Source organism: Canis lupus, chromosome 8 (genome assembly GCF_011100685.1).
Source record: "Canis lupus familiaris isolate Mischka breed German Shepherd chromosome 8, alternate assembly UU_Cfam_GSD_1.0, whole genome shotgun sequence".
Lineage (NCBI taxonomy): Eukaryota > Metazoa > Chordata > Mammalia > Carnivora > Canidae > Canis > Canis lupus.
Genome location: NC_049229.1, coordinates 47840375 through 47855547, shown reverse-complemented (window position 1 = coordinate 47855547; position 15173 = coordinate 47840375). Strand labels below are relative to the sequence as shown.

The 15173-nt window shown below is 50.3% G+C and overlaps 1 protein-coding gene across 1 annotated transcript; it reads right to left on the bottom strand.

The window, feature by feature from the left end:
• Positions 1-4445: 4445 nt before the first annotated feature.
• On the bottom strand, positions 4446-13906 carry VRTN (vertebrae development associated). The gene is made up of 2 exons (XM_038544047.1): positions 13514-13906; positions 4446-7427 (listed from the first exon to the last, which is right to left on the bottom strand). The coding sequence occupies exon 2, from the start codon at positions 7424-7426 to the stop codon at positions 5345-5347; it is 2082 nt and encodes a 693-aa protein (XP_038399975.1). The 5' UTR covers position 7427; positions 13514-13906; the 3' UTR covers positions 4446-5344.
• Positions 13907-15173: the final 1267 nt, after the last annotated feature.

Here is a 15173-nt window from a genome sequence, read left to right as displayed (position 1 = left end):
ACCCAGGAGCTGAGCTTAACCAGCAACATGCACAAGCCACAGGACTACACTGTTCTAAGCAGGGCTGCGCTGGGGCAAGGGGAAGGCAAAGCTACTCAGATGCTCTCTGAATACCTCCCACCAGCCTGTACTTTCCTCCTCCCAGACTCTGGCCTCCCACCAGCCTGCACGGTGGGGGCTGCAGCATGGAATAGGTGAGGCATGGGGGAGAATCCCCTGCAGCCCTCCTGCCCTCCACCATCCCGTTCCTCAGGCAGGTAATAACGTGAGCAGATGCCTGCCCAGCCTCCTCCGGTCTCCCCACAGATCTAGGTCCCCCTGCACCCCTCTTCAGCTCTGCCTGGCAGGGAGGAGCCGCTAGAGTTAAGCGGATTTCATGCTATTTTCAAAGTCATTTTCCATGGAAATTTTTTTATACCATTAAACCTACTTTCTGCTGCTCTTCTCATCTCCCTGAAAGCTTCCTCCTTCTCTTCCATGAGATAAACCAGTAATGGGAACATTTAGGAACCTGCTAGTGATACTCTAAGGGTGTCCTGGGGTGTCATGAGCCAAGGTTGTGGAGGAGAAATCACACTAAAATGCCCGTTAGAAGTCAGGCCAGTAAGATGGGCAGACAGCCCCTGGGGCAGGAGCGGGCTCTCCTTGCACTTGCACACACTCCGGAGTTTTGCCTCTCCACCTTCCAGCCCCACCCTAATAACTGCCTTGTCAGGTTACCTGTCCTTCATCCTCCCATGACAGCCACTACACTGGGACAAGTGTTTACAACCAGCAACCGAGGTCATCTGAGGAGCAATTGAGGCATTTCCCAGAGACCCCTCCAAGGAGTCAACATTTCTGAGAAAAGCTGACCCTGGGAGCTACGAGTTGGAGGGGTCAGGAGGAGCTAGGAGATGCCAAAGCCGGCATATGCCTCCTTGTGAACCCACTGCACTTTGTTGTGCATCCTGTAGAGAAGCTTCTATCATATTGCTGCCAGCAAACGGAAGCCTTTGTGAGGACAAGAGTTGAGGCCAAATGACTTGTACCCTCAGCTCACAGCATAGGGCTCAGCCTGTCCTGGGTTGCTGGACAGGAGCCCGTTACATCTGCCAGACCCTATGTGAGCAAGTATGACCTAGCAGCACAGCCAGAAAATTGGACCAGACTTGGGCAAGGAGTAGCCTCAGATATGATCTGGCAGGAGAGATGTGCTCAGAGGAGAGGATGAGGATGGCCTGGACAGTCCAAGTCCCTTCCTCGTGATAATCTAGCAGTGTGGAACCACATGAAGTCTGCAGTGTTCCTCGGGTCATGCAAGATGGAGATGTGAGAGAATATTCTAGGATGACCCCCAGCTTTCTGTCCAGTTCAACTGCTAACCTGATGCCAGCAGCAACCAGGCTAAAAAATACTCAAGAGAAGAGCAGGTTGGTGGGGAATGAGCCCAGATTGGCAGTTAGTGAGGCTGAGGTGCTGGTGAAACATCCAGGAGGGGCAGGTGAGGGTTTCTCAGGGCTCAAGAGCCACCCAAGGGTCCAAGTGCTGGCCTCCAGAGAAATATTTGAAGAGCAACCTCATGCAGCAAGGTAGAAAGATAATCGCTACCAAAATACAGGACTCCTTCCCCCAGGGGATAAATATATTACAATTTTTTAAATAAAAATTTTCATTAAAAAAATTAAAAATTTATTCACCTTTCACCTAATCACTTTTTAGACATTTTTTTTATTTATTTATGATAGTCATACAGAGAGAGAGAGAGAGGCAGAGACACAACAGGCAGAGGGAGAAGCAGGCTCCATGCACCGGAAGCCCGATGTGGGATTCGATCTGGGTCTCCAGGATCGCGCCCTGGGCCAAAGGCAGGCGCCAAACCGCTGCGCCACCCAGGGATCCCCTAATCACTTTTTAGGATGAAGTTTTTACATTCAAAATTTGTAGAACCAGCTATTACTCTACAATGGCACAGAATGTTAGAAGACGTAGAGCCAACCTCTCACATATTGTTTTCTTCCTTTATTCACATTGTTCATTTCACTGGAATTTCTTTCTATATCTGCCTTTGAGAAAGTGGTGCAAAACATACAACTAACTTTAACAAATGTCAACTTCAAAACCACCATGGAGTATTCTTAGCAAATATAGTCACTGTTTAGGTATAATCTGCCTTTCTAAGCAATTATGGAGAAAACGATTTTTCTACACAAAAATAATTTAACTGTACTAATAAAAGTCTCCAAATCAATAAATATTGACATATCATGTTTATCTTATTTTTTTCCAATAGAAGCTAAAGTATCTCACTCTGGCCTGGAGACTCAGGGCTGGCCTTGGACAAAAGGACCTTTCAGTCTTGGGGCAGGAGTATCTTTACAGGGCAATCTGGAACAAGAATCTCCCTGGACATTACCTTACTCCAAGAAAACAGGAATTAGAGTCTCAAACTCTACATGATTGTTACCCATAGCAAATGCTCATCTAGGACTTCCTCTGTAATCCCCATTTTACAGATGGAAAAGTGAAATACAGCATGGTATAGCTCACCCATGTGCACATGCTGCCTCTCCAATGTCTAAGACTATCATCAGTAGGTCTGGGTGGGGCCCTGGAATCGGGGTTCCTAACCACTTCCCCAGGGACTGAGATCCGGGTGCATTTTAGATCCCATTGAGATATTGCTCAGGCATCAGATCTGCTCTGGTTCTGAGATCACATGGGAAAGACAAACAGAACCCAGAGCCCCAGCTGGGGGAATTCTCAGGAGGGAGGTTGGTACCACCCTGAGAGCTAAGGCAGTAAGGGCTTGTAGGCTGGGGGTTCCAATCAGCCAGACCAGGCTGGGTCTACCAGCAACTCACTTGTTTCTTGCTGCACCAGATCGCCACCTGCCGGCTATAGGTGGCCACCGCAGGACAGATTTAGCTAGATCATTCTGGCATTTGTCAGGATGGACGGAAAGTATGAGATAGTTTGAAAGGAGAGAATCAGTTATGGAGAGGAGAGCAGCCACTGACCTAGATTAGGCGGTTGCTGTGGGATGAAGAAAAATGGCCAATGAGAGATATTTAGGAAGTACAATTGATTAGATTTAATAACACTAACCCCAAAGGCCAACAGCAGGAAAAGCATAGTGGCCCCATTACATTCATCCCTTCTTTCAACACGCTGCAACACCTACAATGTGCCAGCAACTAATCTTCCTGCTAGGGGACACCTGGGTGGCTCAGCGGTTGAGCATCTGCCTTTGGCCCAGGGCGTGATCCTGGAGTCCCAGGATTGAGTGCCACCATCCAGCTTCCTGCATGGAGCCTGCTCTCCCTCTGCCTATGTCTCTGTCTCTCTTGGTGTGTGTTTTCGTGAATAAATAAAAAGCCCTGGTTTACATTGAGCTTATGCTCTAATGGGGTGAGTGGGGGTAAGAAGTAATCAAATAAGCAAATAAACAAGAAAATTATCAGATGGGAATAAACACCAGATGGAGAATTTAAAAGGGTAATGCAATAGAGACTCAGATCTGAATGGTAAGGAGCCTGCCACGTAAAGGTGTTCCAAAGGAACAGATGAGAAGGCCCTTAACATAAGTGCAGCATGTTCAAGACCCAAGGTAGCCAGTGTGGCTGGAGAAGGGCCACGGTGGGACAAGAGGCAGGGAGAGCCAGTCAGGGGCCAGACTACAAAGACTTTTTTTGTCAGGCAGTGCAGGGAATTCTGGGTGAAGGGGAAGCCTCGGACACATATTAGACAGGAATGTGAAAGAATGCAATTTCACTTAAAGCACTCTCCAGCTGCTCTATGGACCATGGATTATACTGGGAAAGAGCAGAAGGGAGACGGATAGGAGGTGGAGACGTGGGTCGGTGGGGATGGCGACAGCAGAGGGAGGGTTCTGGGCCACTTTGGAGTCCGTCAACAGGACTTGCTGGTAGACTGGATGTGGGGGTGAAAAAAAATAGAACCAAGAATGACTCCCCAAGATGGTGAGGATGACAGCCATTGCAGAAATGTCTTCCCCAATGATGCCACACCTCAACAAGCCTTAAAATCCAGCCCACCAGAGGGGGTTTGCAGTTTAGCCACTCTGAGGCTCACAAGTGTCCTGTCCTGACCTGGACCTAGGCCTGGGCCTAGCCTGCTTGGGCACATGATGAGCACTAAAGAGAATGCCTGACAAGGACCTGACCTGACCCTTGTGCTGGCCTAGCCTGCGAGAACACCTCGTCGCAGTATTTTTCCAGGCGGCCATAGCCCCATCCCCAGCTGGAGATCCACCCCCAGGTCACCTCTAGATCAGATTCTAAACGGAATCCCCAGAGCAATCCCTCCCCATCCCCCAAGCCCTAAACCCAGGAATGTCCCCTCCAAAGAGAAATGGTCATTGTTGGTGCCCTTAAACCAAAAGGAATGTGGAAATGAGCAGGCACATCCTGACTAATCAAACACCAGAGACCAAGCGCTATGGGTACCACATCTCTTTATTTCTTTGGTTTTCCAACTTGACTCTTGGACAATGCAAATTCAGTTACTTGCCTGCCCGGTCACTGTATGATCCCTCACTGATGGGGCCCAGGCTCAGGGGAGAGGCTCAACAGAAGGACGAGTGTCCCCAAGAGCCATCCAGACTGGCAGAGGACTAGAGGCTCCACAGCAGATGGGCCAAGCACCAGCAGAGACTCTACACTCTCCCCCAGCCCCTTACCAGCTCCTTGCAAGGGACAGGCCAGCACCTCAGTGATCTAGCTCAAGGCCTTCCCTTAGAGGTTCTTCCTCTATACCCTTACTTCTCATGCTGAGCCTGGCACCTTCTTCCTTGGGGGTACCAGAAAGAAGCCACTGACCTGCTCTACCTTTGACTCCCATTGTTTCTTTGGAAAACATCTTTCAGTAATGAGGGTGTCAACCCCCAAAAGAAACCAAAGACACATATTCTGCCTAAGGGGACAGATAGCCATGTTAGATTACAGTACTTCCTTCATCCCCAGGAGAAGTTGAAAGCAGCTTTAGCTAACAAACCCCCTCAGAACCCCCAAACACAGTTTCCAATACCAGCTGGGGGGTGGGGCGGGCAGCCCACCCACTTAAATCAAAACAAAAAACTAAAACCAAGACAATAAAAAGCAAGAATGGCAAACAACCGAAGAGAACAATTCTGGTCCTGTAGCTCTCTGCAAGAGACCAGATGGCTCATTTCTGGCTCCGTCTGCCTTAGAGCCAGGAGATAGCACAAAGCTGCCCTTGGATTTGAGGTAGACACTGTGGGAACCAGAGCAAAGGGCATCTTAGCCAAGCCAGAGGTGAACTTAGGTCCCTGACCCTGTCCAAATGGGCCCCCTCTCCTCCCAGCCCCCTTCACACCTCCTCGTCAGCCATCCACCAGGGTGAGGCCATCATACAGTGCCCGCTTCCACATGTAGTAGGTAGAGCGGGCCGTGAGTGGAAAGAGGGCGCTGAACTCCTTGAAGGAGGGGAAGCTCTTAGACTGGAAGCGCTTCTGCAAGAACAGCTTGGCCTGGGCCTTGAACTTTGTGGTGGCGAGCATGTCCATCACCAGCACCTGGCCGTCCCTGCCACCCGCTGCTGCCTCTGCCACAGGGTGGCTGGACAGGAACCTGCTGTGGGGCTGGCCCTGGGTGATGGCCCCCTCTCTGGAAGGCCCTTCCTGGGCTTTCCCTGGATCCTCTCCTGGAGAAGCCCCCACCTGCAGGGGGGTCCCAGCAGGGGGGACATTCACAGCAATCACATCTCCACCAGCTTCTTTCTCCTGCTTCTCCTCAGCTGCCTGCATCCCCACTTTGCCCAGGGTGGGGGCCTGCATCTGGAATTTGGACAGGTTTCTGGGCCAGCTCCGGGCAAGACTCTTCCAAGCCCAGAAGGTGGAGGGCGAGAGGCTGGGGTAGCGGAGGCGGAAGCGACAGAAGGGGAGGTGCCCACTGAGCACCTGCTTGCGGGCAGCCCTGCGCAGGCGCCTCTGCCAACGGGACAGGGGCACTTTTGGGGGCAGAAACTCGTGGGGGGCGGGTGGTCCCCCTGCTGTTGCTTTGCCTGCCCCCTCTCCCACCTTACTCTTCCAAGGGAGCAGAGCCTCTTCCGGAACAGAGGCTGGCTGGGGAGCCCCCGGGGTGGACAGGGCCGGTGCCGGCTTGAAGCTGGGGTTCCTGTGAAGGGCCTTCCGGCGCCAGTTGTAGTACGTGGAGCGGGAGATGCCGGGGAACCTGCGTTTGAAGCAACGGTAGGGGACCAGCGTGTTCAGGGAGATGCAGTGCTCCAGGTACAACTTGGCCCGCTGCATTAAGATCACTCCAGGGCTGGACGGCCGCGAGGAGCCTCCCAGCCCCTTGGCCCCCTGCTCCTCCTGGGGGGCCAGGGCCGGGCAGGTGCCAGAGCCCAGGAGCTCTTGCTTCCAGGCGTAGTAGGAGGAGCGGGAGATCTCGGGGAACCTCTGGAGGAACTGCTGCAGCGACACGACACCGCCACGGTGGAAGCTGTCCTGCAGGAAGTGCTTGGCCGAGAAGCGGGCAGCCACCTTCTGCCGCTGCTCCTGCGACTGCCGCCGCCAGCGGTAGAAGGTGGTCTTGGTGACGCGATAGCGCCGGCAGAGGTGGGAGTAGCGGAGGCCAGGCTCGCGGTTGAGCAGCTCTAGGGTGTTGGCCGAGGCCGGCAGCGGGGCCGGAGGGCCCGGGGCAGGGCCAGTGGCACCTTCGGCCTCCACCTCCTCCAGCCCCACCACGGGGGCAAAGTACTGGTGGCGGAAGAGGTGGCTGGTGAGGGGCTGGCCGGCCCACATGATGTGCAGCGTGGCGGGCACGTGGTCGCAGCGGCGAGGCCGGATGACCCGGTTAAAGTAGGGCCGGATCTTGAGGTTTCGCATGGGGTAGATGGAGTAGATGTTGCGTTGAAGGACAGAGGCCAGGGCGTACAAGTGCCACACGTTGGAGAAGCTACTAGGGAAGCAAGTGGCCTTGACGTCCGCGTCGAAGATGGCCTCCAGGGTGGCGGACGGCAGGCTGGTCATCTCAGGGGACTCCTCAGAGCACAGGGAATAGCGCACGGCCTGCAGCATCACCTTGGAGTCGATCATGCCCTGGAGGTAGTAGTGTCTATGCAGCAGCATCTCCACCACGGTGCGGGCCCGCAGCTCCAGGCTGAACCCCACGTCACCCCACAGCAGCACGCTGGCCGCCTCGAAGAGCAGGCTGCCCTCGCCTTTGCACACCAGCGGCAGCATGTTCCGGGGAGCATCCTCCGGGTACAGGCTCAGGGCCACGGAGTCCACCTCCAGCACCTGGGGGCTGGAGCCCCCCTCCCGGCTGGAGGGGAGGGTGAAGGATGACAGGACCTGCTTGGCCTCCAGAGCAGCACTGACCAGACCCTCCAGGCCTTCCGATTCCACCGCCTCCTGCAGCTCCTGTAGCACCTGCTGTATCAGCTGCTCCCGAGAGGTCATCCTGCCAGGACAGAGGACAGAGGGCAGAGTCAGGACAGGGTGCCCAGACACCCAGCAATGGAGACTTGCACCTTTCACCTAAAGATAGTGCCCACCTACTCTCATTCCTCCATAGGGTCTAAGTGCCTCCCAGGCTTTAATCACTCAGTGGTAGTGAGGAAGAGCTGGGTCTCTGCAACCTGGCTTTGAGTCCTGGTTCTTTTTTATTTTATTTATCTGAGAGAGAGAGGGACAAAGAGAGACAGAGAGAATGAGTGGAGGGAGGGGCAGAGAGAAAAGCAGACTCCCAGCTGAGCAGAGAGCAAGCCCCATGTGGAACTCAATCCCAGGACCCTGGGACCACGACCTAGCCAAAGGCAGATGCTTAACCGACTGAGTCCACCTAGGTGCTCTGAGTCCTGGTTCTAATATTAGCTTGAGCAAGTTACTTCAGCTCTCCATGCTTCTAAAAAACTTAGTTCCTTTTCTGTAAAGTGGGACGATAAAAGTATCCACCTTATACAACTATTGTGGGCATAAATGGGACAATGAACACATGGAGCTATATAGATCTACACACATACACACATATACTCCTTAGAACAGTGCCTGGCACACAGGAAAGTACTGTAGAAGCATTAGTTACTTATTACACATTACATATTCCATAGTACCTGTACCTCTATAACTGTTAAGAGTTACAATCTCGGGGTACCTGGGTGGCTATGTACCACCATGTACTCACAGGGAAAAAAAAAAACCCACTAGTTGCACTCAAAAATGTCCTTAATGATGCAGTAAAGATTTTTATTTTGATTTAATCACAGCCCTTAAATATAGGACTTTTCAATTTTACAAGTGGCAAAGTGGGATATGCTCATTTCTGCTGCATACAAAAATCTCACATGACAATTGTTTGGTTTATATGATGAACTAGCCACTTTTATCATGGAATATCACTTTAACTTGAAAGAAAAACTGAGACATTACTCTTTAGACTTGGGTATGTTTGGCAGACATTTTCTCAAAAATGAGTTAGACAAGCCTGTCAATTCAAAGAAAACTGTTGACTATTTGCTGCCAGTGAAATTTTGAACTTTCATTTGAAAACCGTAATTTTGGAAAACCTGTATCCACTACAGTGAGCTTGACAGCTTCCCAATACCTAAAGACTTTTCTGATGGGATCAGTAGTGACACTAACAAATGTAACTTTTTATACTGTGTAATAGACTTGTCAACATTTGAAGATCTACATCAATCAATGAACTAGATTTTCCAAAACCAATGGGTGATGTTACAAAGTCACACACAGGTAAAAGATTCACTCAAGGGCAGCCCTGGTGGCACAGCGGTTTGGCGCCGCCTGCAGCCTGGGGTGTGATCCTGGAGACCCAGGATCGAGTCCCACATCGGGCTCCCTGTGTGGAGCCTGCTTCTCCTTCTGCCTGTGTCTCTGCTTCTCTCTCTGTCTCTATGAATAAATAAACAAAATCTTTAAAAAAAAATTAAAATTAAAAAAAAAAGATTCACTCAAAGTATAAAAGGAAACAATGGATTTTACTATAACGAGGAACAAAAAAATGAGTGTTGTTTCAGCTTCTACATTACAACTAAGCTTTAAGAAACTACTACTTAGGGGATCCCTGGGTGGCTCAGCGGTTTAGCGCCTGCCTTCGGCCCAGGGAGTGATCCTGGAGTCCCAGGATGGAGTTCCACATCGGGCTCTTCGCGAGGAACCTGCTTCTCCCTCTGCCTAAGTCTCTGCCTTTGTGTCTCTTGTGAATAAATAAAATCTTAAAAAAAAAAAAAAAAAAAACTTAGTTAAAAAAACTACTATTTATCAAGTGTTGGTATAATTCTCAAAGAATATTCACTGAACAAGCTATTGAAATACTCTTCCTGGGACACCTAGGTAGCTAAGCAGTTGAGTGTCTGCCTTTGGTCCAGGGGCCTGATCCTGGAGTCCCAGGATGGGTTCCCATATTGGGCTCTGCAGGGAGCCTGCTTCTCCCTCTGTGTCTCTGCCTCTCTCTCCTTGTGTGTCTCTCATGAGTAAATAAATAAAATCGAGAAGGGAGGAAGGGAGGGAGGGAGGGAGGGAGGAAGGAAAGGAGGAAAGGAAAGGAAGGAAAGGAAGGAAAGGAAGGAAAGGAAGGAAAGGAAAAGGAAGAGAGAAAGAAAGAAAGAAAGAAAGAAAGAAAGAAAGAAAGAAAGAAAGAAAGAAAGAAAGAAAGAAAGAAAGAAAGAAAGAAAGAAAGAAAGAAAGAAAGAAAGAAAGAAAAAGAAAGAAAAGAAAGAAAGAAAGAAAGAAAGAAAGAAAGAAAGAAAGAAAAAGAAAGAAAGAAAAAGAAGAAAGAAAGAAAGAAAGAAAGAAAGAAAGAAAGGAAGAAAGGAAGAAAGAATCTTCCTTTTTCAATCTACATATCTGGACAAAGTTGAATTTTCTTCCTACACTTCTATCAAAACAATGTATCACGAGCAGCCCGGGTGGCTCAGTGGTTTGGTGCCGCCTTCAGCCCAGGGCGTGATCCTGGAGACCCAGGATTGGGTCCAACGGGACCCCGACGCCTGCATGGAGCCTGCTTCTCCCTCAGCCTGTGTCTCTGCCCCCCCTCTGTGTCTTTCATGAATAAATAAATAAAATATTTAAAAAATATATTAAAAAATGTATCACAACAAACTGAACACAGAGACAGAATACCTTTTAAGCCAGATATTACAGGCTTGAAGACATGTAAAAGAATGCACTCTTCTCACTACATTTTTGTTGTTGTTGTGGAAAAATTGTTTTTCACAAAATTGTGTTATTTTTTTATTGTGTAACAGGCTTATTTTTTCATATTTTCTAAATTTCTCAGTTTTTAATACAATATACATTTTATTTAAGATTTTATTTATTTATTTGCGAGAGACAGAGACACACACACACACAGAGAGAGAGAGAGAGAAAGAGAGAGAGAGGCAGAGACATAGGCAGAGGGAGAAGCAGGCTCCATGCAGGGAGCCCGATGTGGGACTTGATCCCAGGTCTCCAGGATCACACCCTGGGCTGAAGGCAGAGCTAAACTGCTGGGCCACCAGGGTGGTCCTCAAGTTTTAAAGGGCTTCTGACACCAAAAAGTTTGAGAACTATTGCCCTGAAACAAAAAGCCTTTTCAAAGGGGTGGCAGCAGCCTAGTCACTGTGCAACCATGCATCTAATAACTAGGATGTACTGAGCATTCAGTATTCGCCAGGCAATGTCCTAAGCCTGACAGCCATACTTTAAAGTATAGGCACATGATCATCCCCAGGTTAGAGATGAGAAAACAGAAAATCCAACCTAGGCTAATTTGCCCTGGGTCATACGAGTGATGCAGCCAGTACCTTTGCATGGACTCAGACACTTTAAGGTCTGTGATTCATCTCCAGTTTAAACTGCCAGCCACCTTTTCAACACAAACTAATGATCCTAATTACTGGTACATTTTCATTGTTGCATTGCAAAGCAAAGTAATGGTTCTCGGACACTTTTTTTTTTTTTTTTGACACTGGTTTTAAATTAAAAAGGAGACCATTGTCCTCTCTGTTCTTTGTTCTCAGAATTCAATATATTGTTTTAGATTAGCCTGAGGTTTAAAAACTGGATTTGGTTGGGACTCCTAGGTGGCTCAGTGGTTGAGCATCTGCCTTTGGCTCAGGGCGTGATCCCAGAGTCCAGCGGGTCCCACATCAGGCTCCCTGCATGGAGCCTGCTTCTCCCTCTGCCTGTGTCTCTGCCTCTCTCTCTCTCTCTCTCTCTCTCTGTGTCTCTCATAAATAAATAAAGTCTTTTTTAAAAATTAAATAATTTTTAAAATTAAAAAAACTGGGTTTGGTTGTATACATTTGTCAGCTCATCAATCTGCACACTTAAAAGGGAATGCATGAGTATAAATGATGGTTCGGTAAAGTTTTGAAAAAAAGCTTTTAGCACCAAAGGAGTACCACTAGAATTTTACCTGATAATCATAAAAAAGCTTTTCAAAAATTAGTAATCAGAGCACCTGGCTGGCTCAGTCAGTAGAGCATGTGACTTTTTTTTTTTTTTTTTTTTTTTTTTTTTTTTTTTTTAATGATAGTCATAGAGAGAGAGAGAGGCAGAGGGAGAAGCAGGCTCCATGCACCGGGAGCCTGATGTGGGATTCGATCCCGGGTCTCCAGGATCGCGCCCTGGGCCAAAGGCAGGCGCCAAACCGCTGCGCCACCCAGGGATCCCGAGCATGTGACTCTTATCTCAAAGTTGTGAGTTTGAGCCCCATGCTGGACAGAGATTACTCTAAAAAATTTTTTTTCTTTTTAAGTTAAAAATTAGGGATGCCTGAGTGGCTCAGCGGTTGACCGTCTGCCTTCGGCTCAGAAATTGACCCTGGAGTTCCAGGATCGAGTCCCGCAACGGGCTCCTGCATGGAGCCTGCTTTTTCCTCTGCCTGTGTCTCTGCCTCTGTGTGTCTCTCGTGAATAAATAAAACATTTTAAAAATAAAAAAAAACTGTTCAGTGATTCTTCCTGCCCTGCCACCCAGTCTCTTTCCCGAGCAAAGCACCATATTCCCTCCAATGATGGCAAGTTCCTTTGGGCTTTACAAGGAATGAGTGTTTGGATTTCATGCTTTTTTAGAGGTGATTTTGTTTATATGTGGTTCTCACCTTCCCTCCACGTGAACCACAATTCCATCACACCTGCACCATTGCTAAAATGGCTAATCTGAGCTCACACCTGGAAAAATGGAGGCTTGGGGTAAAATTAAACAACTTTACCAAGACCACGCAGCTATTAAAGCTATAAAATTAAGCGAAGGGATTCCAGAATGCCCCTCCTAACCACTGTAATTCCACCACCCAGGGGAATGCATCACCCAAAATGTTTATTAGCTGAAGGATCCAGAAACACATGAATTCTTGGGAACTTTGAGGAAATTGAGGTCCAGAAAGGTACAGATGGTTTGCCCGAATTCAAGCAGCAGTATTTGGATATCTTCTAACAAAATGTCCAGATATACCACACTTCCTTCTGCACAAACCCCCCATCCCCCTCCTTAATCTATCCCACCCTACCTACTCTCCCCAGTACCGTCCCAGTCTCAGTCCCACCCAGCTCCACTTCACCCAAGCTCATTCCTTCCTCTTCCCCAAAGAGGTAAGAGGAGGTGTGAGTAGGTAATACCCCACTTTGATTCTCCTCAAAAGCTTACTGAGAAAAAGCAGCTCCCTGGAGAAGCTCTGCACCCCACATCCATCCAAGAAGGTCTGGACGACCGGAGGACAGTAAGGGAAAGGCCAGAGGCCGTGCAGGGAATCTAATCATCCTTAAGTAGACAATTGGTTGATGGGGTTCAGGTGCGACAGTCTTTTCAACAATGGCTCCCTGGAAGTGCAATGCAAAGCAGAGCTGGCAATTGCCAGGTGCATTCATGGAATGAGGTGCAAAAGGTGAAAGGTAATCTATGGGCTTTGTTCAACTGGCCTCCCTGGCCCCCACAGCTCTTGGAAGGAATCAGAAAAGCCATGAAACCAAGGAGGCAAGTCCCCCTGATTACAGGATCTCCCCGTTGGAGGTTGGAAGGAGGAAAAACAGGGTATCCAAAAAGCACCCCGCCAGCATCTTAGCACTTAGAAAGGGCTCTGGAGCCAAGGAATAATTGAAGGGGCACCGGCAATTCTGCAAAGAGACTCAAAGCCTTACCTTCACCAAAGCCAGCTTCCTCTTCCCTCCATCTCCTTATTTCAAGCAGATGGGGTCTCAGAACCCAGGTCTGGACTCTGCCCCTTCCATTTTGGAAGGGGTCAACCAGGGTTCTCTAGGCAGGGCAAGGGAAGGGCCAATGACTCTGATAACACAATCCTGCTTTAAGTCTCCTCTGGCCTCTAGAACAACCTGCTTCTCTGCCAGCGTCACCCTGGGCTCTGTGTTTGCTCACCAAGTACCCCATGTTCTCCCCATCCCGCCTTCTCCTCATCCCTCATAAAGTAGGCTGGCTCTGCAGTCTCCACAGTCAACCAGGCTCAACAAGTAGGAGGCAGTGCCACACAGGCCTCAATCCTCGGCAAGACCGGATAAGACCATGGTAAACTGGCTGGCATCTCACCTGGCCTGACTCTGCGCCTCTCTGGTCTGCCCTCTCAGCTGCCCAGGTTAGGTCCCTGGCTCGAGGGAGCGCCAGCCATCTTGGCTCTCTCCCTGGCTTCCAGGAGGCCCAGCAGGGCAGGGGCGGCCATGGGGGCTGGCTGGTGGCAGGAGAATTCATCAGCTGTGACTTCCCAAGGAAGGGTAACAGGAGTGCCTGGGGGCTCCAGAGCGGGCCTGAGGCCATCAGGTCAACCAGGCCTCAGGGAGTTCGGGAGTTTCCAAGTTTAGCTGTTCTTGCGGACCACGTGTCCGGAGGAGTAGAAGGGGGAGTGTGGCCCACGAGGGGAAGCAGCGCAGGCCAAAAGTCGCCCCTCAGGATGCCAGGAAGGCAAAGGGCAGCTAGGGAGAGAGCTGGCTGGCCCGGGGCTTGAGTCAAGCGACCCAACCAGGGAAGCTGAGAGCCTGGGGTGGGGCCGGGGACGGACAATTGTGTGAGGGTTGGGAGGGGAGCTAGGCCGGCGGGTGGGGGTGGGGATGCGATTGGAGGTGGGGGTGGGGAGAAAGAACTTGAAACAATGCCTCACTTCCCCCTTCCACACACACACCCACACACCTATGCACGCATACACACATGCTTGCAGCATGTCCACGGAGTCACTCCTTGACTCTTGGGCCCTTGGCCGTCCCAAGGCCAGCCCTCACTCCCCTGGGGCCTCCAAACCGTGCAGGGCACCCACTGTTCCGAATTTTGAGGAAGCTAGTTTACTGACCTCGAGGGTGGCCCAGAGCCCCGGGGGCGTCCACTTCTTTCTCCAGCTTCCAGCTTGGGACATTTAAGTCACCCTGCGGCAGCGTCCCCAGCCAAGCGCCACTCTCACTCCAGAACTGGCTTCGTATCTGTAGTGGACCATTGAGCATGGACCGTCTACAGCCAACTGGCCGGTGGAGAAGCAGTTTAAGCCACTCCCCCCAGGAAATCGCCCACCCTCAAGTGCTCTGGTCCCAAGATGAAAGAAGTGCAAATTCGGGGGTCACTTCCAATGGTAAAGTGATAGCAGCTATTGTCTGGTCCACTCTACCCAGCTGGGGGCGTTAAAGCGCCCAGACCTAGCTCTGAAACAGACCCCAAACTGCCCTGGGAAAACTTGAAAGAAAGTTGAAAGATTTCCAAACAGTTTGGGGGGGGAGGGGTTGGGGAGGTTCAGATAGAAAGACCCAGGGAAAGAAAGTCTATAGGCTAGCCTTGAAGGTAGGGGTGGGGGAGCATAGCTGGAGCCCAGAAACTAGCCTTAGATGACTGGGTAGACTTTGGGGCTTTCTGAACCCCCAGGATGCATCTCTTCCTGAGGCAGCTCCCCATCCCTGGTGGTGCTGAATGGGGAGGTTTTGGAGAGCTCACTGCCCCCACCTCAGTGCAGGCCCCTTTTCCTTCCAGAAAGGACTTTCTCCAAGGGCTCCATTCCCACCTTTCTCTGAGCATCCCCCAGGCGTGGGGCTCAACACCTCTTACTCCCAAAGCCTGACTGGGCCAGAACTGCTTCTCTCAGGGGGTCAAGGTGCCTATCCCAGGACACCTAGTTTTCAGAGCCCCATAGGAAGGCGGGGGCGAGTAGTATCTGGGCTTCCGTCCCCTCCTGCAGCTCATCTCAGCCTAGGGGCCTCAGATAATCCCAGAGGAA

What these genes read in the sequence shown, in the direction of transcription:
- VRTN (XM_038544047.1), bottom strand. Translation starts at nt 7,426, where the DNA reads ATGACCTCTCGGGAGCAGCTGATACAGCAGGTGCTACAGGAGCTGCAG.